This window comes from Strongylocentrotus purpuratus, unplaced genomic scaffold (genome assembly GCF_000002235.5).
Source record: "Strongylocentrotus purpuratus isolate Spur 01 unplaced genomic scaffold, Spur_5.0 spur5_scaffold_9, whole genome shotgun sequence".
Lineage (NCBI taxonomy): Eukaryota > Metazoa > Echinodermata > Echinoidea > Camarodonta > Strongylocentrotidae > Strongylocentrotus > Strongylocentrotus purpuratus.
Window position 1 is genome coordinate 7820613 of NW_022145615.1, and position 25536 is coordinate 7846148.

At 36.2% G+C, this 25536-nt stretch overlaps 2 protein-coding genes across 4 annotated transcripts; one reads left to right on the forward strand and one right to left on the reverse strand.

Annotated features, from left to right (window-relative positions):
- Nucleotides 1-1597: 1597 nt before the first annotated feature.
- Nucleotides 1598-10296, reverse strand: LOC576850 (DET1- and DDB1-associated protein 1). 2 transcript variants are annotated; one of them, XM_777118.5, is made up of 5 exons: nt 10180-10296; nt 6683-6769; nt 6181-6235; nt 5488-5549; nt 1598-4856 (listed from the first exon to the last, which is right to left on the reverse strand). In XM_777118.5, the coding sequence occupies exons 1-5, from the start codon at nt 10180-10182 to the stop codon at nt 4746-4748; spliced, it is 318 nt and encodes a 105-aa protein (XP_782211.1). In that variant the 5' UTR covers nt 10183-10296; the 3' UTR covers nt 1598-4745. The 2 variants fall into 2 exon arrangements, with proteins under 2 accessions (XP_782211.1, XP_030832939.1); XM_030977079.1 differs by having other exon boundaries at nt 6181-6250.
- Nucleotides 10286-21663, forward strand: LOC576780 (maspardin). 2 transcript variants are annotated; one of them, XM_030977077.1, is made up of 9 exons: nt 10286-10367; nt 11515-11737; nt 12585-12746; nt 13675-13755; nt 16227-16372; nt 16842-16950; nt 18482-18589; nt 19309-19449; nt 20697-21663. In XM_030977077.1, the coding sequence occupies exons 2-9, from the start codon at nt 11672-11674 to the stop codon at nt 20841-20843; spliced, it is 960 nt and encodes a 319-aa protein (XP_030832937.1). In that variant the 5' UTR covers nt 10286-10367; nt 11515-11671; the 3' UTR covers nt 20844-21663. The 2 variants fall into 2 exon arrangements, with proteins under 2 accessions (XP_030832937.1, XP_030832938.1); XM_030977078.1 differs by having other exon boundaries at nt 10322-10367; nt 11478-11737.
- The last annotated feature ends 3873 nt before the right edge of the window (nt 21664-25536 follow it).

The window sequence follows — 25536 nt, forward strand, 5'->3', positions numbered from 1 at the left end:
TTATCGACGTTTTAATTATAATTCCTAATAAATAAATTATAAGGTCCTCTTATTCCATTTGATGAAACTCATATGATGCATATTTCACGCATGAGTGATTAAAACCAATATGAAGAGAGGGTACCAAAAAGTTATTTGGCGGGCGGTATCTGAATTTCAAAGAGAAAATCACATTTCTAGAAAGTTCATTTTTTTGCCCTACAATGTGACACCACAATCAGGAAATGAAGTCTTTCGTCTTCTCTGTTTGTTGCTACGTCAGGCAGTCAGTGAAAACGAATTCGTTTAATCAAATTATGGAAATGCAAGCATTACTTTAAACAAACAGAACTTTGTTATTCCTGGCTCATTTCTCCTGATTGAGGTGTCATATATTATGAAAGGGCAGAAAATGAGTGAACTTTCTAGAAATGTAATTTTCTCTTTGAAATCCAGATACACTGTAACGCCCGCCAAATGGCTTTTTGGTACCCTCTCTTCAAATTGTTTTTAATCACTCGTGCATGAAATATGCATCATACAAGTTGCATCAAAATATGTGTCATTTACTAATTGTAATTGTGAGTAAGTTATGATAAAACATCAATAATTCTGGATTTCATTTTTTCTAGGACGCACTGTATAGCTGCAGCTCTCATCATTATTACCCCATCACCACTCCCTCTCTCCTCCCAAGACATGTTAGTGTGTTTTCCTGTCATTCTACCTTCTCCGCTTTAAAAGAAACTAACACAAAATAATGTATCATAATCATTAAATATCACATGACAAAAATTGACTGCTGTAGTAAATCAAAACGCATTTTGAAACGATCTGCCATTTTGTTTAGTTTTTCTCTCTACATGTTTAAAGGTAATACAAAGTTTTGGGCAATTTTAAAATTGGGTGGATAGTGATTCTTTACAATTTTAGTACATTAGGATGTCCCTGTGGATGTAAGCACTAGAAAATTTAGCCCCTAAAACACTTCTGCTTTCGAGAAAAATGGAATATAAAAATTTACCGGTGCTCCCGGTAAATTTTGATAAATTTCAAATAGCGCCTACGGCCGTACAATAGTAGCTGCGACCATGAAAATCTCTGAATATGTAGTTGTGATATATAATTTCCAAATGGTAATAGCTAATCGGTTGATTTTAGTCAAGAAACATTGTTTGATAGCTTAATTAATATCTTGACCTTGAGAGGGAGCTATACAGCATAAAGAGTTAAATATTTATAATTTCATAACTTTAGACTCGATTTCAAACGCGACAACGATGACTGAATATTGTAGGATCCCATATGCTTCCAATATGTTCATTTGAACCAAATTCATGACCTCATACCAAAACTTTGTAATACCTTTAAGCGGTCATCATGGTGTTTTTTTCAAAGTCCTGCTCAGTTGGACTATTTTGAAGAGAATACAGATGTCCAAGAAAACGATGATATATTAGAACAGAAGCATTCAGGGAAAGTACGATAAACACCATGTCCATAAGAGAAAGATATATTTGAAATGATGAAAAAAGAAGATAATAGGGTGAATTTACTTAAGCAAGGTTTCAGAACAAGAGAATCAGAGAAATAATAAACTGATGGCAAACAAAGGCAATATTTGTAATAGAAATGCAGATTTTTGTATTTTATTGATATCCACATAAAATAAATGATGATTTTAACCATCAAAGTTCAGCTTCCTTCGTTTTGCATTTTGCATGAATTATAAGAGAAATATAATTATGGTAAAGAAGAAATTAATATTTTACACAAATGATGGGTGCATTATTGATATTATTCATTTCAAATGCATATATTTCTTCATATACACCCCCATTTCATACATAATTTTTCCAAAGGGTAAATTTCTTTGCAAGATCATTCCCCCCCCCCCCTCATTTTATTATGTGCCACTGCCCCTCTGAGAAAAGTACCCCTTGATCAATGGTTCCACCCATGATGATGCTATGCCAGAGGATACATGTACAGGTGGTGTCTGAAGAGCTATTACAATGTCAAATGAAAACTGCATTTTTGAATTCCTTTAAAATCTGTGTTTGCCCCATTTAGGGCTTTGAAAGCCTCCAATAGCACAACTTGTAAAACAATGGAAAATAAGGATAAAACAATAAAAGTACATGAAACACTGAAGGGTCTGTTGAGACTGAGCCAGAATGATGTTTTCTCTGTGTTAAAGTATACAAGTTAATGCCCTATTCTCTTCAAACGGATAAGGATACAAGAACTGAAATATAGTAGAAATATATGTTTCAGTCTTAAAAGGTTTTACAACAGGCATTTGCACACATGTACCTCATACACATTATTTATATTACTTAATCGATAAAATACATATTTAATCATATAGTTTGCATTAATCAAAATCAATGAAATAAGTTGTCAATGAAATATTAGATAAACAGGATTGTTTTTCAAATTATTTCGAGAATGGGCAAAATCTGATACCAGCTGGTAGCTCAACAACCGATTATGAAGATACACAAAAACAATTTGATATGAATTATGAAAAGCCAACCGTTGCATAGAGGCAATATGCAATTTGCAGTATAGAAATATCTTTTATTATTATTATTATGACCTTGAGTACATGCAAATGGTATCAAGAATGATGTTTGATAAAGGAATACGAATTTAATGATTTATGCAATCTGATAATATATTCATAAATCATAGACTTCAATATAGGTAATAAATGTATTTGGAACTACTTAAACCAATGAAGATCCACATCTTCCAGTACATGCATGTATTAAAGTTTGTACGGTTCTTGTAGCATTCAACAAGATGCGTTAAACCAAGGAGATTTTACAACAATTTTACAAAAATCTCCTTGGTTATACAGCAAATACCTCAATGTCAGATCAAAGAATTTCCTCCCACACATATTCTGACAGCAGTGTGAAACCCTATCAATAATAGAACAACAGTATTGCAGCACAGCTCTCATAAGCTTGATATATATTGATGGTGTCCTAAAATATGAAATAAACTTTGCCATTCAAGGAATATCACATTTTTTAATGTGGAATTTACGAGAGACATTCAGTACATGTATGTTGTGACTGTAAGAGCAAAGATGTGTGTACATATACATGTACATTAAGCCCTTAAAATTGTCCATCATTGCCTGAAACAGGAATTACATTTGGTCCACATCTCTGCACTATGCATGTGCGCTCGCCTCCTCTCGCTAAACCCATTTGATACCAATTTTTTTTATTGTCCATAGACTCCAGTCATAATGGTGTCAGGAGGAGTATCAAAAGGGTTAAAGGCAAACATTTATAAGGGAAAGGTCAAATAAAACATGCACCCAAATTTACAAATAGTAAAATGCCCATTACATGTGGGTGAATATGCTCTATGAACTACACAGATCTATCTACATCCAAAAGATTTGAAAATAATACATTTCTTTGTATTGGTATAAAAAATAACAAGAACAAAAGAATCAAACTCTAAAGAAATAAAGAAACAAAATAATATACTTCAAGAGAAAATGATTCAACAAAATTCAGCAGATGGGATAAAATTGAAATCCAATAAATTGAATTCTACATTATGCTATAAAACATACCAAACTAGTAATTTTGATGGTGATGTTTTTAGCTTTCAAATTCCCATGAAAATACCAAAAACGTCTGGTGATACATTTTCTCTTTGATTTTAACCATGCTAATGATGGCATACATGTACATGTATTTTGAATTGAAAAAAGACGATAATTACTTCAAGTTCTTTAGCTTGTAGGCAGAATCAAGATATCCTAAGCCCAGTATTCTACTGAATGAGTTCATCCTAAAATTTGGTTAAAGCTAATTTAAAGTCAACAAAATTTGGTTTCTGTGGCGGGGATTCATAGGGCTGCAGTTTATCTGTTTCATACAATGCTGTAACGTGTAAAATTGTGAGTTGTGCTTTTCACGTTTTGGTGAATGTTTATACCGTACTAAGACTTTATAAATGTACACATACATGTAGTGTACATGTACATTGTATTTTGCAGGTTAAATATCAAACATTGACTGCCTGATAAACAATTCATATCATTTAAAGCCGATTTCTCTTGAAAATATAGGCCATTACATGTACACGTACCAACATTTAAGATTAGCTTAAAGGCTCATTTATATGAAGTAGTACACCATGGTGGTTTCTTTGTTTGCATCATGTAAATAAATGATAACTGCGCGCATCAAAGATGTGTATTCCCTAAGTTAAATACAGAAATGTGAATTCTATACACAAAAAATGCCATGCTTTACTGCAGCATATCTTTAAATCTTAAAATTACAAAGGAAATCCTATATATGTATTCATGTATTACCTTTTTGAAGCAAAAGAAAATAATTATGCATTTTCAATAATAGCAAGGCATACGTGTACAGAATACATGTTCATGGAATCCATTCACTCAAGCAACTCCTACCCTGTGCAGACAAACACAGTCTCTTCATATGCCCTTTGTGGCAGGCTGCGATGGCAAGCGACAAGTGTGAATCCTCCCAAACGTCCTTGCTCTACATGTAGACCACAACACCTTCTGCTGCTCCGTCCCAACACAATTTGCCCAGCATGTTCACACTGGCCGTGAAATTGTACGTCTGCAGCTGATTATGGGCGATACACACAGGAATGTTCTATCCTCTCATCGTTTGGATCGTTTTTGCATGCAAAATAGCGACAGAGTTTGTGACGCGGTAATGGTGACGATATCGAGACTTTGCATGGGATACAGGGCCTTACGATCCTCCGTTGTCTCTGCTGTTTTGCTGTAGCCTTGGCATCTTTCGGGCGGGAGGCGATTCACTATCAAGGTTGGCATTTCCTTGATCACGCTTTTTATGAACGTTCTACAAATATAAAGGAAAAAAGAAGGCAAGGTTCACATTTCCAATAACTGCGTATTTTGTCATATTGACAAACAATAAAAGACATCAAGATACACAAATTGCTTGTATATTCTATGTTTCTACTCTTTTTATTTAACAATCTGATTAAACAGACAGATCCACAATTGTATACACATACCAAATGCATGTAAAAATATAATGAAGCCTCCCAAGTGACTTACGTGTAGACAAAACGGCAGAACACTACAAAGAGCCATACATGTAGGCTACTACAATCCAATTCTGGACAATACTGGAATATCATTAGAAATGGAAATTCATATAATTAAAAACCTTTCTGATCGAGATAAAATAGTAATGTAATTATATTGTAGGCATTTCATCACATGCAAAGGGCCCAACCAAGATGTGACTGGTCAGACATTGATGATTCCCTGCCAATTGAGCTCTTACTCTGACTAAAAGCCACATGATACCCTGCAGAATGCAGATCACGACAATAATGAACATAAATCAGGTCAATTCTACATGTTATTCAAATTCCATCTCATGATGGTGATTTTTTTGTTTAAAATAGGAGCAAAGCTGTAACATACAATTAGGCTAAAATTTGAAAAAATGAATAAATCACCTTCTTGTCCCATTGCTGATGTAGATATCTTAGAAGAATGTTCGTCTTTTCTGTCGTAATCACTGAAAAGGAAAGAAAATATGATAGAAAATTTATTTTACTCATGCTCTTTTGAATATAACATAAACCGGTACCCTGGAAGCAGTAGCATACGCAGGATTTTTTTCAAGGGGGGGGGGGGGGGGGGGGGTAAGAGGACACTTTTTTGTTGTTTTTTGTTTGGTCCCCCCCCAAAAAATCGCAACAACTCAGCCAGCCACACAGAGACTCCCTGTGGTGTACCGTGGCTATACAGAAACTCCCGAGTGGGGGGGGGGGGGGGGGGGGGGTGTAAGGTCACCTTTTTTAGGTCAGCCATTGGCATATTTTTTTATTTTTTATAAAAAAAAAAAAAATCACAAAGGGGGGGGGGGGGGGTTCTCCAAAATACACACATAAAACAAAAACTGAAGAGGTGGGGGGGGGGGGGGGGGAGTTTAACCCCCCCCCCCCCCTGCATATGCGCCTGCCTGGAAGGATGTACAATTTAAGACCAATTGGGGACTTCTGAGTTTAACCTGAATGGTAGGTTCTGGTAGACTACACTGAAGGTCCATTGAACAACATTTCTCCATCTACATGCAAAGTAAGGCGATGTATGCAAGATCCCCCAACCCACCCCTCACCCCCTTCCCCAATTCAAAATGGGCTTACCTTGTTCCGAAGGGTAGTCTTTGGTTGGCAAGTATACGTTGGGCTTTTTGCTCGGCTGCATATTGGACACCAAAAGACAAAAACAAATGTTGAATTGTGGGTTAGCAAATAGCAAAGCAGTAGCAAATTATGTTGTTTTGTAGGAATTTCATTATTAGCAAAGTCACACAAAAACTGCACATCATTTTTGTTTCTTTGCCAGTTTATGATTACATAGTGTAAATGTATCCAAAAAACTGAAGATGGAGAAAACAAATCAAATCATCCGGTAAAAGGATTAATATGAATACAATCTCTTATGTATTACAAAATATCTTCAAGATATCATCATTGCTAATACTAGCACCAACACTACTCTTGCGGTTCAACACCAAATACAATGTACAATCTACAAAAAGGATAAAACAAAAAAGGTTGACATTATAGATGATAAGAAGCCTAAGAAGGACTAAATACTTGACCCTTCCAAACCTTTACAAAAGTATGAAATTATAATACTCACTGTACTTCTGTTCGGTTCATTGTGATATTTGGTGAAGTTGTTTTCATCATGGCACGGAAGGCCTTTCAGCAGCTCCCCAACTGCACTCTACATTGATCAATTAGGAAGCCAATCAAATGAGGTATGTGAAGGAAAGAAGGAGGAAAGTAGGAAACAAAAAAGAAAAAAAAAAACACTGAAATTTGTATTTCGAAAGCAGATATATCCTTGGACCTTGTGTTAACATTGTCAATAAAAAAATGTATATTTGTATCTGTCAGTTTTCTCAGTTGCAATTAACTGAAACCGAATTGACCACAGTCTGAAAATATTGTGTAAGCCTACACATGCATGATCACAGGTAATCCAAACCCCTTTAAAACATATTTATGAATTTATAATCTGGTCAAAATCATCCTTTTTTGAGTTTTTTACCCCAAATTTATCTAAATATTCACCCCCTAAACAAGTTGACCCCCTCAAACAAAAGTGTATCCCCCAAACAGGCAGAGACGCCAAGTTCAAAGATCGGCAATGCATGAGATTTTCATGATTCGGCACGCGAGCGCGCGTGCGAGGGTATAACACATGTATAAGGTATAGCGTTTTTTCCAAATCTAGCGCGCGCGTCGTGCGTAAAAGCATTTTTAGACCCTTGAAATGCGCGCGTCGTGCGTAAGAGCATTTTCAGACCCTTGAAATGCGTGATGTCACACTTAATGCATGATACTTGGTAGCTCTGAACAGGGTCTACGTCCTCTTTTTCTACTTGTTAAAAATAACTATTATTGATATTAACAATTGAAATTTATAGTTGCAGTGAAGGAAATATAGAAACACAGAGTCCAGGCAAGGGTGCCATATGTCATGAATGCATTTTAACAAACTCAACTTGCCTATTAAACAGCCTAAATATGTCACAAACGACACACGCCTTAAGCAGCAAAAACTTTAGAATATACATGTATACCACCACAAAGTTGACCAGATATTAACCAACGCTTTACCAATCGGCAACACACCTGGGCTGTGTGTCACACAACTGTCATAAGTACAAGGTCAGCGACATTCCATTAAAAACAGAGCTACCAAGTATCACGCATTAGGCGTGACATCACGCATTTCGAGGGTCTGAAAATGCTCTTAAGCACAACGCGCTTGCTAGATTTTGAAAAAAACGCTATACCTTATACGTGTTACACCCTCGCACGCGCGCTTGCGCGTCGAATCATGAAAATGTCACGCATTGCCGATCTTTGAACTTGGCGTCTCTGTGAAAAGCGTGTTAAACTTAAATAATACACACATTTCAATGGGATGTCGATCATGTCGCTCAACTTGTATGAAGGGGTGACCAAAGTTCGCGCAGATTTTAGAACAAATTAGAAAATGTGATATTCGATCCATGTTTTCTCATATTCTACACAAATTTATTTATTTTAATTACTACCAAATGGACGGCAAAGTATTTTACTACCAATTGGTTCAACTACAACATTTATCGTCGAAGGATTTCGGAGATATCGCGATCTAAAAATTCGATGTCCGATCGTGCATGCGCGCTGCATCTAAAAAAGTCATAAAAACAACGAGACCTAAGTTCACGCACGGGGGTTTACAGCTGATTGATACAAAAATACGATCCATCAAAAATAAGGTAATTTCATAATTTGCAAGGCAAAATATCATACAACCAGACGGTACCACTTATTACTTACAATTTTGAGGATATCTGCTCTCAAAATGAAGATTTCCAGACCCTTATCGGTAAGTTGGTAATTTTTCGGAACGGACGCAAATAACTGCAAAATGTGCCGATCTTTTGTCAATATTTTCACAATTTCGCACCCAATTCCAAAGAAAATTTCGTTTCTGGGTAATTTTATGATCCTCTTTCCATTGGTGATATCAGATTTTCGAAATCTTACCGATTTTTTGAGAAAGCGAACTTTGGTCACGCGCGAACTTTGGTCACACAGCCATACTTATGACGGTTTCGTGAGACGCAGCCCCGAATGATGTCAAAATCAAATTCCCCAAGAGGCAAGAGACTCCAGTTTTTATATTATGTTTTAATGGCCCGTATTCTGAAGTCGTGTCTAACTTAGCCACGTCTAAAGTTAAACAACTGTTTAGTTAGACACGACTTAGACAGGACTTAGACGCGAGGTCGTGTCTAAGTCCTGTTTAACTAAATTTCGTATTCTGAAGTCGTGTCTAAGTCTCGTCTAACTAAACAACTGTTTAAGTGCTGTCTAAGTGGTGTTTAACTAAACAACTGTTTAAGTTCTGCGCAAGTCGTGTTTAACTCTTAGTCACGACTTCTGGGCATGCCCAGTAGGCGTTAATTGTGACGAAAGACCCAATGCGCATGCGTGCGCGCACCGGATAAATAAATTAACGCGCACAGCTAGCTGTGCGCGTGCTGGTACCATGGTGATGTGATTGTGACGTAATGACTAGACTGCATGTACTTTGTGTACGTACGTACGTAGTACACGTACTGCATGAGATTGACAAACACACTACTCATCGGTGCCTCAGTGCTCGGAAGAACCACAAAAGAAACTTCTCCAACAGAATGGTTAGTTACTTAGTTTATTATAGATTATGGAATTTCCAAGATGTCACCAGTAGATAAGAATAGTTAATATTATCGAGAAAAAAATTAGGCTACACGAGAAAAAATCCTGCAAAACGTATTTGAAATTTTGGAGAATGCACGTACCATCGTTCTCCCCCGCAAGTTCGGGGTCAGCAAGTACAGTGTACCGTCGACGTTGAAAAGCAGCAGAATCGCGCCCTTAAACAGGACTTAAACAACCCCTCGCAGTTGTCTAAAGTTAAACAGGACTTAGACAGGACTTCGTGTTTAACTTTATTTAAACACGACTTCAGAATACCAAAAAAGTTAGACACGACTTCGTGTCTAAAGTTAGACGGGACTTAGACAAGACTTAGACAACTGTTTAGTTAAACAGGACTTAGACACGACTTCAGAATACGGGCCAATGTCTTTAAATATTGCAACACTCAGAAAAGGGTCTAGAAATTTAAAATAAGAGTCTTCTAGTCTAGGGCCTAATAAATCTAGATCTAGAGACCTATCTAGAGTAGGTCTAGATAGTAGATCAGCATACATTAGTAAAATTGCAACCGATACTAGATCAGATTTAGGCTGCCTTTGAACACTGACAAGAATTGGGCGGGGTCCAAGGGTTAAGGGTTCATGCAACATCATCTGTCGTTGGACACTGCACTACTCAACACGGCCACGGCAGTCGGGCGAAGCACACGAAACCGTCTGCCTAGCTGCCCGAGCTGTGGGCCTACAAACTACATCAATAGTGGTCTGTCCCGCAGAACGCGGCAGCCGTGGCCGTGTGTGTGTGTGTTATTTTCCCTAACCCGAGCGAACTAACACCGACAGTAAGCCGATTTTTCAGATGTAGACCCCTATACAAGAAATTACTCCGATTGAACTACAAAAATCATTAAAAGCAATGTAGAAAACTTACCATCCTGTATGATATGAAAAGTTTTGCCGACGTAACAGCACCGTAAAACTGGATTTTACCTCAAATTGTGGATCACAATTTCTTGTTCCATTCGATATTATTCGACGTGTGTCGAGTTCAAAGGTCATTGAGCTAGCTAGGTCATCAATTTTGCAATAACACTGACTCAGTTAGAGTGGAGAGAAGAGGTGAGGAATTACTATTTGTTGGTCTTTTTTGATACTACAGAAACTATGCCATTGGGTCTAATAAAGTTGTAGTGAAAACTTACACTTTTCAAAATGTATATAATCTAGATCTAGATCTATTCTGATAACAGGAATTTGAAGAAAATCATTTTCCCAACAGTTTCAAAGAGTTAACAATGGGTAAAAATTGCTTGCCCACGCATTTTGTTTTGTGTTTGTACTTTTAACTTATTTTGGCTTTGCTTGATTTTATATTTACACGAAATGTGATTACTTACATCGATGTCTCCTTTGTGAAATATACTTCTATACTAGATAACCACTAGCCATGCAGAGTGATTGAAACATTTGTCATTTAATAGTCATGAACTTGGTAGTGACAACTGAAATTGAAAATGAGGTCACATGATGATGATCTGGCCAGCGTTTCTCGAAACCGTCATAACTACAAGTTCACCGACATCCCATTGAAACGCGTGTATTAAGTTTAACACGCGTTTCAATGGGATGTCGGTGAACTTGTAGTTATGACGGTTTCGAGAAACGCTGCCCTTATGATTGTGAGATTGTGACTAAATGACTGACTGAGATTATTAGTTCAGTTTGCATGTTGGCAACTGCTGATTCATGATGATGCAATTCGAGATGATTAATCATTAATTTTTTTCTTCAAATACTATGTGAAATGTCTTATTATGTATCATAGGTACAGATCTGCTATACTTTTACATGTAAAATATTGTTATAAAGTAGATCTACATGGATTTACAAAATAAAGCCTGGACTCTGGAGTTCATTATTAGACAGAAATAACCATCTGTAATGTGGAATTCTTTAATAGAATTTAAAACTGACCTTTGTCAACCATATAATTATAGAGGTGGTCAGAGGAGTCGGACATAAAGTCTCTGACTCTCAACGGAAGTATCTCTTTATCCCTCTCTCTCTAGTGACCATTGTTTTAAAAATCTTTGTCTTTTCATCTCTCTTCTCTAAATTCACTTCTTGTTTGTCACTTCTTACTTCTACCTGTATTCACTTACTCTGTTAAAGCTTACAAATCATGTGACCATCACTTTGTTTACTTTATATAATTTACAAACGTCCTAGATTTTTTTCTTCATATTGTACATGTACGTATATGTAGGTAGAACCTTCAAAAGAACGACATGATATCGCAATCAAATATGAGCTGGAACAACACCATTCTTAACTGAAGTCGATGGGATTCATAGAAAAGAATTTCAAGAACTGTCAAAGCTGAAAAGTGGCCTCTCTTTTGGTTCTGTATAAACAAGCTCAAGATGCCGTCTGTTATTTCTCAGTCACCAGAGTATCTGAGCTTCAGAAGTTCAGTTCCTCAGAAAAGGGTAAGTTCTCTTAAAGTAATCCCTCGATCCTCTAAGCAAGTGTAAATGTACTGAGATCAACTTCTTGTCTTGGTAAACAAGAAACAAAAATGCAATTCTGTTCAAGTCAGTGTGGGCAATTAAATAATTTAATTAGAAATGTAAGAAAATCAAAGACAACATCATGTCGATGGCTTTTAAAGGAATAATCAACATCAAATTTATCATTTTGTAGTTTGTACACAAAAATCTAACTTGTTCCAAGAAATTCAAGTATATAATTACAAAAAAGTGAATCTTTTGATTGATTTTGTGCCTAACATATTATTTCAAATTTAAATGAAACTATGAGTGTACATTTTGTAAATGTTCATTGACTTTTAATAATAATAATAATAATAGTGGGTTCTTGTATAGCGCTCATGTCAGTCAGATTTGACCCTCCTGGCGCTCCCGATTATTACCCTGGCTTTAGCACGGCTGCCATACGGCGCTCTAGCATTTCAAGGAATAAATTCCTACCAGGTACCCATTTACTTCACCTGGGTGGAGTGTGGCAAGTGTAGATCAATGTCTTGCCAAAGGACATTAATGCGGCGGCGGGACTCGAACCGCGGACCTTGTGATCGACAGTCCGGCGACGTATCCACTCGACCACAACACCTCTACAGTGGTGTACATGCTTTCCCCTAGAATTCTACAACATTGAAATTTGTGATTACCTTTGTGCGGCAAATCTTGGGTAGCTATCTTTAACGCCTAATTTACAAAAAAAATATGTTTGTCTCTATCTAATCATTGTTTAGTACATTTTGGGGGGTTATAAATAATTTATTTATACCACAAATTATCATATTTTACATTGCAGGTGGTGGTAGACGATGATGCAAATAAGTACTGGACGATGTATGATGCAGGTCCAAGGAATGTCAGATGCCCATTGATCTGTCTCCCTCCTGTCAGCGGCACAGCTGATGTGTACTTTAGACAGATCCTTGGCCTTACAGCCAAAGGCTACAGGGTTATTGGGGTAGGTTTCATTCATATAACCTGTTATTAGTATAGTCTGAGAGCTGCTCAATGATACAATCACCCGTCCCCTCCTCCTCATCTTCTCCTTGTAACAAATATCAGTTGCCAGTTGTTCTGTCTCTCCCCTGTGAGTGGAACAGCCGATGTGTACTTCAAACCGATCCTACATGTAGGTTTTACTGTCAAAGGCTACAGGGTGATCGGGTAGGTGTTGTTGATATCAGCTGTGAGTAGCACACTCTGATAGCTACTCAATATTACTTTAAACTGCCATTCCCCTTCTCTTCTGCCTCTCAAAATGAACATCAGTTGCCCCCTGATCTGTCTCCCTCCCGTCAGGCACAACCGATGTGTACTTCAAACAGAACCTGGCTCTTACTGGCAATGGCTGCAAGGGTTATAGGGGTAGGTTGCATTCATATCAGATGTGATTAAAACACACTCCGTTGAGAGCCACTCAATACTACCTTTAGAGGTCAATCCAACCCTTGTAATATTAGTAAGTTGATTCGTATGAAAGCAGAAAAATAACAGAAACAGAATGGCAAAAGATTTCGGCTGAAATGAATTGACATTACTGCTTCACCCAATTCAAAGTGTCCAAACATGTATGTACATGTATAGTCATTACAACTTTTAAAAATCCACAACTTTCTTATTTAGTCAGATATTTTAATTGAAACTTTCATCAGTTTGCTTCTCTGATTTTTTGCTTTCTTTTAGAGTAGTTGTCTATTTGGGTTGGATTTCCCTTTAAACCTCACTCCCTCAAAAAAAAAAATTAAATGTCTGTTGGTCTGTCTCCCTCCTACAGTATGAACTGAAAAACCAATGCTTCATATGTCTAGTGTATACTGGTTGTTGAACATTTTAAACTTGTGTATAATGTATATGATATCTATCCTTTGTCATTTTTTCCCCTATAGTTGGAATTTCCTGTACATTGGACAGTTCAAGAATTTTGTGAAAGCTTTAGGAAGTTGTTGGATCACATGCATTTAGACAAGGTAACTAAGTTCCATCACTTTTTATGAATGATAGTATTTCCCACAAAATGATGCTCACTTTGTCACAATTTTTCTGAAATATTTGGTACGTAAGGTCTATTCATCATTTCAAATGAAATCAGAAGTGCACAAATTGTGCATAAATCAATAAAAATATGAATAATGCTAGTAAATAATATTGAAAGCTTTAGCTTACAAATATTTTGTAGAATAAATTGACTCATTAGGCAGTGTCACACAGAGGCCAAAAATCCTTATCCGGATTTTAGTTATCCTCTTAATTGGCTGTCTGTCATCAATTATCCCTTCAAAAACCCCTTCAGAAATCCCTTCAAAAATCCTCTAACGAAGCAAAATAATTCACCCTTGAAAGGATTTTTCAAGGGATTTTTCTGTCTGACACCAATGTTGAAATAATCCCCTTTAAGGTCAGTGTACGGTCAATATTTGACTACATGTAAGTGATTGGCTGGCATATGGTTTTTAAGGCACTATCATAACCTGTGCACAATTATATTATTAGCGCGCGCAATTAATGAGACACGTTAATTGCGCATTACTTTTGATTGAACGTGTGATGTCACAATGCTTATTTACCTAAACGGCGCGTGTGCAATGGCCCATCAAAAATCCGGATTTTAGTTATTCGGATTGTTTGAGCCTGTCTGTCACCGAGGTAAATGAAAAAAATAGATTTTTAAAATCTGGTTTATTCAAGATGGGTTGAGATTTTTCTGTGTGACACCGCCTAGTGTGTACATGTTCTTCTTTGTTTCTTATAAAGGGCAAAAACTAAATATATGGACATAATTTGTCACAAATCCAATTTCCATGTATGTTATACATGTATACATGTATGTTAAATAGCACCTTTGAGGTAGTTTGATGTTCGATTCCGCAACTTTAATTTTTTCATTTTGCTCATTTAATACATGTATACCAGAATTATGAGACAAAACTATAAAAATCATCTAATATCATCTCATATATGTATTATACAAAACATTGTGGTTAATATTGAGCAATGAATCATGGACTTCCGTTTGTCAAAGCATTAGCGATTTGGTTTTGGGTTATTCTTTCCATAAAATTTCCAGAGACAGAAGAAAAAAATCACATGTCACCATTTACTAGTTGGACTTTGGTCTTTTGTTATTGTGAAAGATCATCAAAGAGAAAGCAAAACTTAATATTAAAAGTAAAAATATGCTACAGTTAAAGTAGAAACCAATCTAGCATGTGATAATACTTCTTGGAAATAATTCATTAAATGCCTGCTGTTAAAGTATGTTTTAAAGTTGTTTAACCAGAGTTGGGAAGAAAATTACTTTAAAGGAAACCAAAACCTTCATACTAAGTTACTTTTATTGTAAAGTTTAAGATATTTGAAAAATATCAGTGAAAATTTGAACAAAATCGGGCAAGGAATAAGGAAGTAAGAGCTTTTTGAAATGACTAGTCACTAGGGGGCGGTATTCAATTTGATGACATCATCTGTGGACAACTCTCCATGCCTTTTGTACATCAAATTTCATGTTTTTCCTTCTTTCTTGTGATTGAGATAATGTAGTGCCCCGAAAGCAAGATATAGAATGCAAAATGATATTCTACTTCATATGTTATGAAGTCGGATCAAGAACACAAATAAATACGAAGAAAACAAAAAAAATGTCAAATTTTATGTACAAAAGGCATGGAGAGTTGTTCACAGATGATGTCATCAAATTGAATACCGCCCTCTAGTGACTAGTCATTTCAAAAAGCTTCATATCTGATTGATACACGTCTGTATAAAACCAAATATACACACATACAATCTTACTTCCTTATTCCTTGCCCGATTTTGTTCAATTTTTCACTGATTTTATTCAAATCTTTAAAACTTTACAATAAAAGTAACTTAGTATGAAGGTTTTGGTTTCCTTTAATGTTAGATATTTAACATAAAACTTTGAATTGTGTAAAATAGGGTGATTTCTTTCTTATTCATTTCTTATTTATTTTTTATGTATGTTGAAGCTACACTTTGAGATAGATTGTGAATAACATATAGTCTGATCATGGAGTGTATGGGGATCATAATTTGTTCTCAAGTTTTATAGTTGAAATTTGATTTAAAAATGATGAAATTTTGTTCAGTCTGAATTAATTTGCACACTAGTTTATGGCATTTTCAGAGCAAGCCTCATTTTGAAAGCTTGCCAGGGAAGGATTGATCCCATTACATGCAGACGTACCATGTATTTGAAAATGAAAAAGGAGATGAAAATATAAAAGCTCATGCTATAAAGTTTGGGCAATAGCTTGCAAATCATAGAATGTAAGAATCTCTATTATGCTCCACAGAACTCTTCTGGCATTTACATGCTATGTAAAAGTGAGATTTCATGCATCAGTTTCTATCCATTCATTTCCTTTTCCACCAGTGCTTTCTTTGTCTTTAATCCCGTGTATTTTTTCTTCTCTTGCAGGTTCACGTTTTTGGTTCTTCACTGGGCGGATACCTGTGCCAGAAGTTTGCCGAGTATACATTCCGTAGTCCGAGAGTAGCCTCACTCATTCTGTGCAACACCTTCACGGACACAGAGATATTCCAGCAAGGCATGGCTGCATCATCGTAAGTGAAAGCTAATATCCTGAGAGTATTTCAACTCAGATACTTGAAAGGATTTACATGTAAAGGCAAGGGTGATTGCACGCAGCAGCTGTGGGTGGGGGGGGGGGGGGGAACTTGTGTGAGTGCCGTGAAGTGTTTTGTTGTTGATAGGAAACAGTATGGTTGAGCACTGTCTGCTCAATTGGAATGGGGGAAAAATAGAAGGTTGGATATCGGATAACATTTATGATCCTACAGTATTTCTCTTTCTCACGAATCTGTGAATCTTTCTCTCTTCCTCTCGTCATTCAATTTTATTACCAATTTAATGTCATGTCAAAGAGATGCCTTTTTGTTATAACTTTAAACAGCTTGATCAAAGAACAGTATTGAGGGATTACTCTTTTGCGTCTCTGTGAGGCTCTTCTGCAAACAATATTACACAGTATTCTCTCAGTTTTACATAGATTCTGCAATTCTGTCCCCATAGGTTCTGGATGATTCCTGGCTTTCTGCTCAAGAGGATGGTCCTGTCTAGCTTCAACAAGTCCCTCATGGAGCCCCAGATAGCAGACTCGATAGACTTCATGGTGGAAAAGGTATCTCAAGCGGATATAAGGAATGTGTGTCATTGTCACAATGTAACTTGAATTTCTTTCATTCTAACCCCTCATGACCCCATTGAGTTGTACAGGCAGAGAATGTAATAGACATGTGCTAGTTGAATGGATGTGTTTGGCAGCAATTTAGGCACTGATTAGGCCTAGGTCAACTAACTGGGGTTCTCTAGTTTAGCAGGTGTTATTCTTTGTGTATGTGTGTGTGTGGAAAGAATGAGGAGAATGTTGATAGGATAGTTTTGTATAGAGGATTCAGTAAAAGGAATTTTGATTGGACAGTTTTGGCATTAGAGGAATTCAAAGAATTTTAAGGAGTTTACTACTGAGAGAACCAAAGTGGGTTGAAGATTTAGTGAAGTTTAGTCCGATTGCTTTGGAGATCTCGAGAGGATCAGACATATCTGATCTTGGTATGATTTTGGAGTGAATGAGGGGGTGTTGGCCACGAAGGTGAATGTTACAGGCTATGCATGCTGCTGGCATAGCAGACTTTCTCTATAGGACCAGACAAGGACCTTTTTTTCATTTATGGTTGAATGATCTATTGAAAATCCATGATATTTATCCAATATTGTACTGGCATCATCATCATTACCCACATGATGATTCTATACATGGACATGCACTCTACTTTACCAAACACAATAATTTTTTTTATAATTTGCCAAGAGGAGCATAGATACAGGCTATATATGTTCATTGACATATACATGCACATCTCACTTTTCTGGTTTTGCTTTTCCCTATGCATGACTGGAAAAAGTGTCCTTTGGGAGCCTTGGGGAAAAATCTAGTAAGACTCGAACATCTTTGTTGCCAGTCTGAAAGATTTTCTCTGTGGCAAGGGTGTGCTAGATTAACAACATCACACTACATCCACATCTATGTGGATCGTGATGCTGGGTGCCAGGGCCGCCAGCATTCAGGAGATTTAGGCTGGATGGTAGTATGCACCTTGTACATTTATAGATGAAACCCCAAGATATTGTGACAATATTGTTTGCTTTGTATCAACATCTTTGTCCTAAATGGAAACGCAATAAGATCTCACTATAATTTACGTCTCATTTTCATTTCAGTTACATAATTACACTTCTCTATGTGGAACAAAGGAGCTGACACTTGGCATTCCATAAATCAGTGCACTAAGTTATTAAAGCCATATTTAACTTGGGCTGCTTTCAAGAATATGGGCCAAGAGGTATATTTTAGGGTTGACAGCTGGGAGACCTGGGACCCATTTCACAAAACTTGTCATCAGTGACAAATGACAGTTTTTGTTATAAGCTAGTGAATTCCTTGCTTCTGATTGGTTATCAGAAGATTTGTCACGGATTTTTGCCATTTGTTGTTGAAAAAAGGCTTTGTGAAATGGGTCCAAGATTATGAACACATTCAGTAGTCATCAACCTGAAATACAAATTAGACTGACTCGTATAACTGAGTTTTCTCTATGTTTCATTGCTCCTCCCTCTCTGTTGCTGTTTCATCCATCCGCATCCCCGTCCAGCTGGATAGCTTGAAGCAGCAGGAGCTGGCTAGTCGGCTCACCCTCAACTGCCTCAGTTCCTACGTCGAACCTCAGAAACTCAGAGATGTCGATGTCACCATCATAGATGTGAGTTGGTTGAAAAAAGAGATACCGAACCAAACAATGGTATTGGGTATATTATTATCTGTTTGGAGCCAGAAAGGTGCTAATAAACGCATATACTTTGACACCTAGTTAAAAGGCAATCTAACCCTTGTAATAATTTTATTTGTATGAAAGCAGAAAATTGATATAAACAGAATGGCAAAAGTTTGAAATAAAGCAGACCAGTAAAAGGAAAGTTATGAATGTTTGACATATGAGATCACTAAGTCTATGCAAATCTCCCATTTGCAAATTGGTCAGTGGATTATGACGTAGTCAAGGATAACTCTCCTGTTTGTCTTGTACAAAAATATCAAATTAAGCATTTTGGTTGAATGGGTGCCACTTACATTCATTTGTGGCCCATTTGCTGGTTTGCCCAGATTTATAAAAAAGTAGATAAATGATGAGTAAGAGGGATGATAGCTCTGCACATTATAAAAGCTCAAAACACAAATAATGTTCTGTCTTGGTTAGCCAATCTCACTACTTTGAAATCACCTGTCCTTGTACATCGTAGCTTTACAAATTTGAACTTGAATAAAAAACACAAATGATAAAGGTGAGCCCAATTAATCTTGAAGCCATTGCTTAAACTGCCCTTTTAGAAAAGACTATGTGATATAGTAATCAGCTTTGAATTACATATAAAGAGCTGCATTGTAATATTCAACATATAATAATGTTTTCCATGTACACAGGTGTATGATGAATGTGCCTTATCACAAGAAGTGCGAGATGACATGTACAAGTGCTATCCAGAAGGACGCAGGGCCCACATGAAGAATGGAGGGAATTTCCCTTACCTGTGCGCCAGTGATGAAGTCAATCTGCATCTTGAGGTTCGTGAAATCAGTAACATTTAGTGTTGGAACTGGAGGTACGATTGTATAAGTTGGGCATTCTTATGGGAGTTTTTTTTAATTTTCAATGGGAAATTAAGAAGTTTAAATGAAGCTTATCAATCCCAAAGGACGAAACATTACATGGTAACCTATTGTGATTTCAGCCATTAAACTAATACAGAGTGTTTGTAGACATATTGTCATTAGTATGGCATTTTAATTCTTCCTTTTTTCATTGAGAGGGGGGGGGGGGGTAGGGAAGGAGCACTGTTCTGGCTATGGATGTCTGATGGACATTGGTAGGGTAAAAAAGGTTAAGAACCACCAACCTTCTATATGCCCAATGTTTTTTGTGGGAGAAATTACTTATGATTTGAAAACTTGTATCACATCAATCTGTGAGCATATTAGAGACGAAGTACTGTGTATGCACATCTCACTTTCCTGGTTTTGCTTCTGTCAGTGCATTATTGGGAGAGTGTCCTGGAGAGGTCTTGGGAGAATTTAGTAAGACTCAAACGTCTTTATTGATGCGAGTCTAAAAAATTCTCCCTATGACAAGAATGTGCTAGATTAATGACATCACACTATGTCCTCGTCTGTGTGGACGATGATGCCTGGGTGCCAGGGCCACCAGCATTTAGGAGATTTAGGCTGGATGGTAGTATGCACCTTGTACATTTATTACTTTTGAGGTTAAATACAATAATATGAAAATAATTTGATCTTAGTGATGTTGAATTGAAAAGAATGTTGATCTGAATAAGCCTAGTATGTTGTCATGTGGAAATATTTCTCTCTAATAATTGCAGGCTTTTTTCTCATTTGAGAGAGGTGGTTTGCGTTTGATGTTGCTGTGGTCAATAGATTGGTTTCAAATATTTAAAAAAGTGTTAGGCTAGTTATATTCAATCAATGAAGATATGCCTTAACTGGCATTGTCAATGAAATGTCTTAAAGCAGTATTTTAAAATTTATTATTTTTCTTTCCAGAAAAACAAATATAAATAAAAAGGAGTAATTTTGTGATCAGATCTCAGATGAACAAAAATTTTGCAATTAATACTACAGTTAAACATGTCTACAGCGACCGCCCAAGGAAAACACAAAGTGGTCTTTGTAGACAGGTTCCTTTACATGTTTCAATGAGAAACCATTTTCAAGGGAACGAAAAATGAGCTTGTTGTAGACAGGTGGTTACTAAAGCAGGTTTGACTGTATCTCTCTTTTAATTTTGTCCCTAGATTCATTTGAGGAGGTTTCTTGATGGCCGTTACAGTGCCAGAGATCATGCCATTAAGGATCCCAAACCTGAGCTAGCCACGGAAGCTGCGTCCACATCTCAGAACGGCACAGGGACGAGCGAAGAAGCAGAAGCCTCGGAAATGTGAATGTGAACAAGCCTTTTCAGGAGACTGAATGCACGCTTTTTCGAACATCTTTTATAGAATGCGTCCATACAATCTTTACATCCTCATTTAAGCAAGGAAATGAGCAGCAGTCTCAGAGATGTAAACATGCCTTCATAGGAGAATGAAAGTCATAAATAGCAATTTGATGATTTTTTAAGCACTTACAGGTGCGTCTATACAAAAATTATTTCCTGATACAAGCAAAGATTGATGCAGAAGGCCAAGAAACAAAAACGTGCCTTTCAGTGAGACTGAATTCCTGTGCAATTCAATGCTATTCACCCAGGAAATCAAAGTCTTGTATGAACTCACCTTGCAGTCATCAACATGCCATTTATACAGGTGAACCAATCTACCAGCATCTGTGACAAGAAACTCAAGGTGAAGTCCACATGAAATGAGAGTTGATACCCAATCGAAAAGAATAAACTGTTATTGCCATATCCATGTTACACGTTCGTATCTTTACAAATAAATCCCCTTTTTTTCTATGTGTATATTGTTGTGTCACATGAAGATAGTTTATGACAGTCCTACATCCAGCTCTGACAATTTAGTTCTTATGGTGTCGCATGGTGTATATGTTGGCAAGAAGAAAGATCCACGTATTATATTTGGGTGTACATGTTTATTTGTGTATACAGGAATACCTCTCTTTAGGTATTGGAGAATAACGTTACATCTCAAACTGACGATTGGAAACAATTTCACTGCTACAGAAGAGAATTAGAAGGAAATTGCCAAATAGATTTGTTTGTGGCTTTATATATCCTGTCATGATTATGAAATAAGTTCAAGACATTGGGCCGTATGCATAAAAAGTAGCAATTGCTTGCAAGCAATTGCTTCAAGCACAAGCAATTGCTTGTCAAGCAAAAGATCAAGCTCAAGCAATTGCTTAAATCCGTATGCATAACATTTTGCTTGTGCTCAAACCTTTTGCTTGCCTCCAGCAAGCAATTGCTTACGATCTCAACAATAGCGACGTCACGCCGGTGCGAACATCATTCATGGGAGAACAAAGGCGGGTTTCGCATACTAGTAGTGTATTCAAATGTCATGCGTGTGGGGGTAGCCTCCATGCTCTCCACCGTTGTCAGACATCCTCCCCGTTTTTCATCATGTTCAAGTATGAACCTGTGTGCTAACCACTCAACGTTCTCTTTGTCGAAACGGAATAGTTTCCGATAGGTCTCGGGAACAATTTTTTCTCGATTTATTCTACTCCGGTACAACTTTGGTTTTTCTCTAACGAGCATAAACATGATGCTTAACCGCGAACGTCCCGATTAAGCAAGAGCTCAAGCTGCTATGACGGAGCTTGAAAAAACGTAAGCAATTGCTTATAAGAACAAGCAAAAGGTTCGTTTTATGCATACGTTTTTAAGCAATTGCTTGATCTTTAAGCAATTGCTTGCGGACATCAAGCAATTGCTTGTGCTTGCTAGCAAAAGCATTTGCTTGCAAGCAATTGATTATGTTTATGCATACGGATTCAAGTAAAAGGCTAGCACAAGCAATTGCTACTTTTTATGCATACGGCCCATTGTATTTGCCTTGTCCTTGTCCTGACTAATAAGTTTTACGCTATGCATAAGTATCTGAAGTGTGCATTTGCAATTGGGCAAGATTTAAATAAGTTGTTTGCATTATATTTATTCAGCCTTTGTTCAAAATGGTATAAAATACATCATCATTGTAGATCATCAGTCTAAACTTACCGTTTAACATTTAAAGGCGTATATATATATATATACATATATACATACTCCTATTAATTCATCACTGCTTTTGAAAAGCTTTGTAATTTCAGGCGAAATTATTAACATTTAAATGTACATTTGTGATTGGTAAGTGCACTTAGGGTTGCTATTGCCACGGTTATCTAAACATTTTCTCGGGACTTCTACCCTTGATGAAGAAATAAAATAAAGTTGAAATCCTCAAATGAGTTGAAAGCTGGTAATCTGTGATCCCTGATAAAAAACTTGTCACTTAAAATCAAAAGCAACGTTAAGAATATAATTCAACAAAGAATAAAGAACGGATTTAGTATTCAATGTCTGAAGAGCTCAGCTATGATTTATGTTTTTTGGTGCCTAAATATAGTAGATATGTTTTCGGGGAGTTAGAGGTATTATTCACCATTTTGACATGGTAAGAAGTAGATGAAAAGTCACATGTATTTTATTTGTCTCATTATGTAATGAATGTTTTCAAAAAGTTAGGAAGAAATTTGATAGGCCTTTTCTGCTTGATAAAGGGGAGAAATTCATTGTAATCTTAAAGAAAGGATTTCACAAATGATTTTAAATTGACGGGTATCATGAAGGAGAATTAATTTAAAGGAACTCACGGCATTGTCGCTTCCCTTACTACCTTTCTTCTTGTGATCTTAATTTACTTTTGTAAGCAACTTTGTTAAAAGTTTGATTTGTCCATCTATATTCAAACTGAATTAATCCACTGTTTCTTCCTGGACAGGTGCATGTTGAGCTTTAGATTGTGAACAATTCAAGGGTGATTTCTTAATGATAATGTATGGAAAGTTGTTGCGGATATGTCTTAAGTTGTGTGCAATGAAGAGTTCGAATTATGAAAAGGTTGGTGGAACATTATTTTTCTTATAAACATATATGTATGTGAGAGAAAAGAGGATTTAGCAAATACGTAGTCTATGGAGTATTGTCTGTATAAATTCTATAAACATATTAGTAATGATTATTTTAACTTGAAGTATTATATATTCATGTATGTTTATCTACATGATTGGGGCAGTGCGGTTTACTTAATATGATTGTTATTGTTTTATAAATCAAAACATTGCTAATCACTTAAGACACAATTATGTTTTATTCTATACCATATTGGAGAAATACAAATGAACACCCAGTAGATAAGATCAATTGATCGATCTATAATTGAAAATCAGAAAAAATCTTGGAGCCAGCGGGATTCAAACCTGCCATCTACTACTGTGTGTAAGCCACAAATACATTTAAACATTTGAAATTTCTCCCAGGAAGCATATCTATATATAAAAAAGAAATTGGGTTACTTTTTTGCTTCCTCACAAATCACTCCCATTACATTTAGCTATCTCTAATAATTGAAGTGTCCTTAATATGAACAAAGTCTGGATAGAATTCTTTCATTTTTGGTGTGTGTTTGTTGATTATTTGATTTGATTTGTAAATGTATGCTCATATTTGCACCCATATTTTTCATACATTTTTGTATCACTTTGGCACATGTGTTGTTTCATAGATATCATTTTTAGGGCAAATGTTGGCCTTTTTGCTGAAACCGTATACATGTATAGATTTATATGTAAGAGGAAAAATATTGTATCATTTTGAAATTACATTTATACGGAGAATCAATGCTATGTATTGTATATGTTGTAAATAATCAAACAAATAAATATTTTACATCATGGCTTTCCATAATATCAGTACATGTAATCATAAGAAAATTTTGTTTCTAATCTGAAATGTAAAAGTACTCTAATGCCATTTGTGTTCATTACAAATGTAGAGTTGTAAAGATATATTCACATACAATGTGAAATAGTATCACATGATTAAGATTTGGAAAAATAGTATAATTTATGTTTCTTTCTACTTCTAAAGTATTGTTCCGAGAAGATATTCCATTTTGAGAGTCAAAGTATCATGAATTAAACAAGCTCTCTTTGTAAGTTTGTATGTTACAAATTGCATTATAAATCTCATGTACATGTACCTTAGTATTAAAGTTTAAAGGGCATATATCATCTGTTCAGTAGAAAGATACATTTTTGTTGTAAATATTTTTTTGGGGGTCTCAAATAAAGTATTCATATACTAGATAAGTAACACAAAATCGTTTTAGCAGGATATTTTATTTAAGTCAATCAGCCTGGCTAGTAAAACAACTCTTCCACCCTATCAAACAGGGACTCTAGGCATGTGTTGTAGGTATAAAAAAAGTGTTCATACTATTTCCCTCGACGCTAGCACACTGTGCATGATGTGCTGTATGCACTATGCAATATTCTGGTCATTCTAGATTAACAGATTTTCTAGATTTTCTTATGAAAGTTCACCACTACATTGGGTATTCAGTGTTGAATTATTTCCTAATCACTTGATATTGTATAAGGGGTGTTTTGTTTAACACGTGACACCTGTAGGCGAATTGCTGACACTACCGTCATGGGATTTGTTTGAATTCCTTCTGTTTATGCTTCATTCTATTTTTTCTTCCATAACAAATGTTTGATAGTAATTAGTTTGTGACATTAATTACACGCAACATTCTATTGATTTCACAAAAATCTTTCATTCTGTTCCTAATACATTGTAGTTCTGTTTGCATACCTGCACATGTAGTGCATTGATATATGATGGCTATTGGTCTTTTGTCATTCCCAGAATTTTGTAATAAATGCATATATTCATTCAAACTCGTGTGTTAAAGCATTAAAGAATGTGGATTGTGTGTAGAGCGTAGGAAGAATGTTCTAAGTGGTGAAGACAACCTAATTGATGGCATACCTTTCGCCATCAGTCGTGACAAGTTTATTGGGTTCTTAAACACATGCTACGGAGGTGGTTACTCTGCAGTCTATTACACAAACTATCCACTAACAAATGGGAAATTTTAAACATTAAAGGGATAGTTGAGTTCT

Coding starts and splice junctions, on each gene's coding strand:
- LOC576850 (XM_030977079.1), bottom strand. Junction 5,550..6,180: donor AGACTACCCTTCGGAACAAG/GTAAGCCCATTT, acceptor TTTCCTTTTCAG/TGATTACGACAGAAAAGACG. Junction 4,857..5,487: donor ATCAGCAATGGGACAAGAAG/GTGATTTATTCA, acceptor TTATATTTGTAG/AACGTTCATAAAAAGCGTGA.
- LOC576780 (XM_030977077.1), top strand. CDS start 11,672: ATGCCGTCTGTTATTTCTCAGTCACCAGAGTATCTGAGCTTCAGAAGT. Junction 16,951..18,481: donor TAGACTTCATGGTGGAAAAG/GTATCTCAAGCG, acceptor ATCCCCGTCCAG/CTGGATAGCTTGAAGCAGCA. Junction 18,590..19,308: donor TCGATGTCACCATCATAGAT/GTGAGTTGGTTG, acceptor CCATGTACACAG/GTGTATGATGAATGTGCCTT.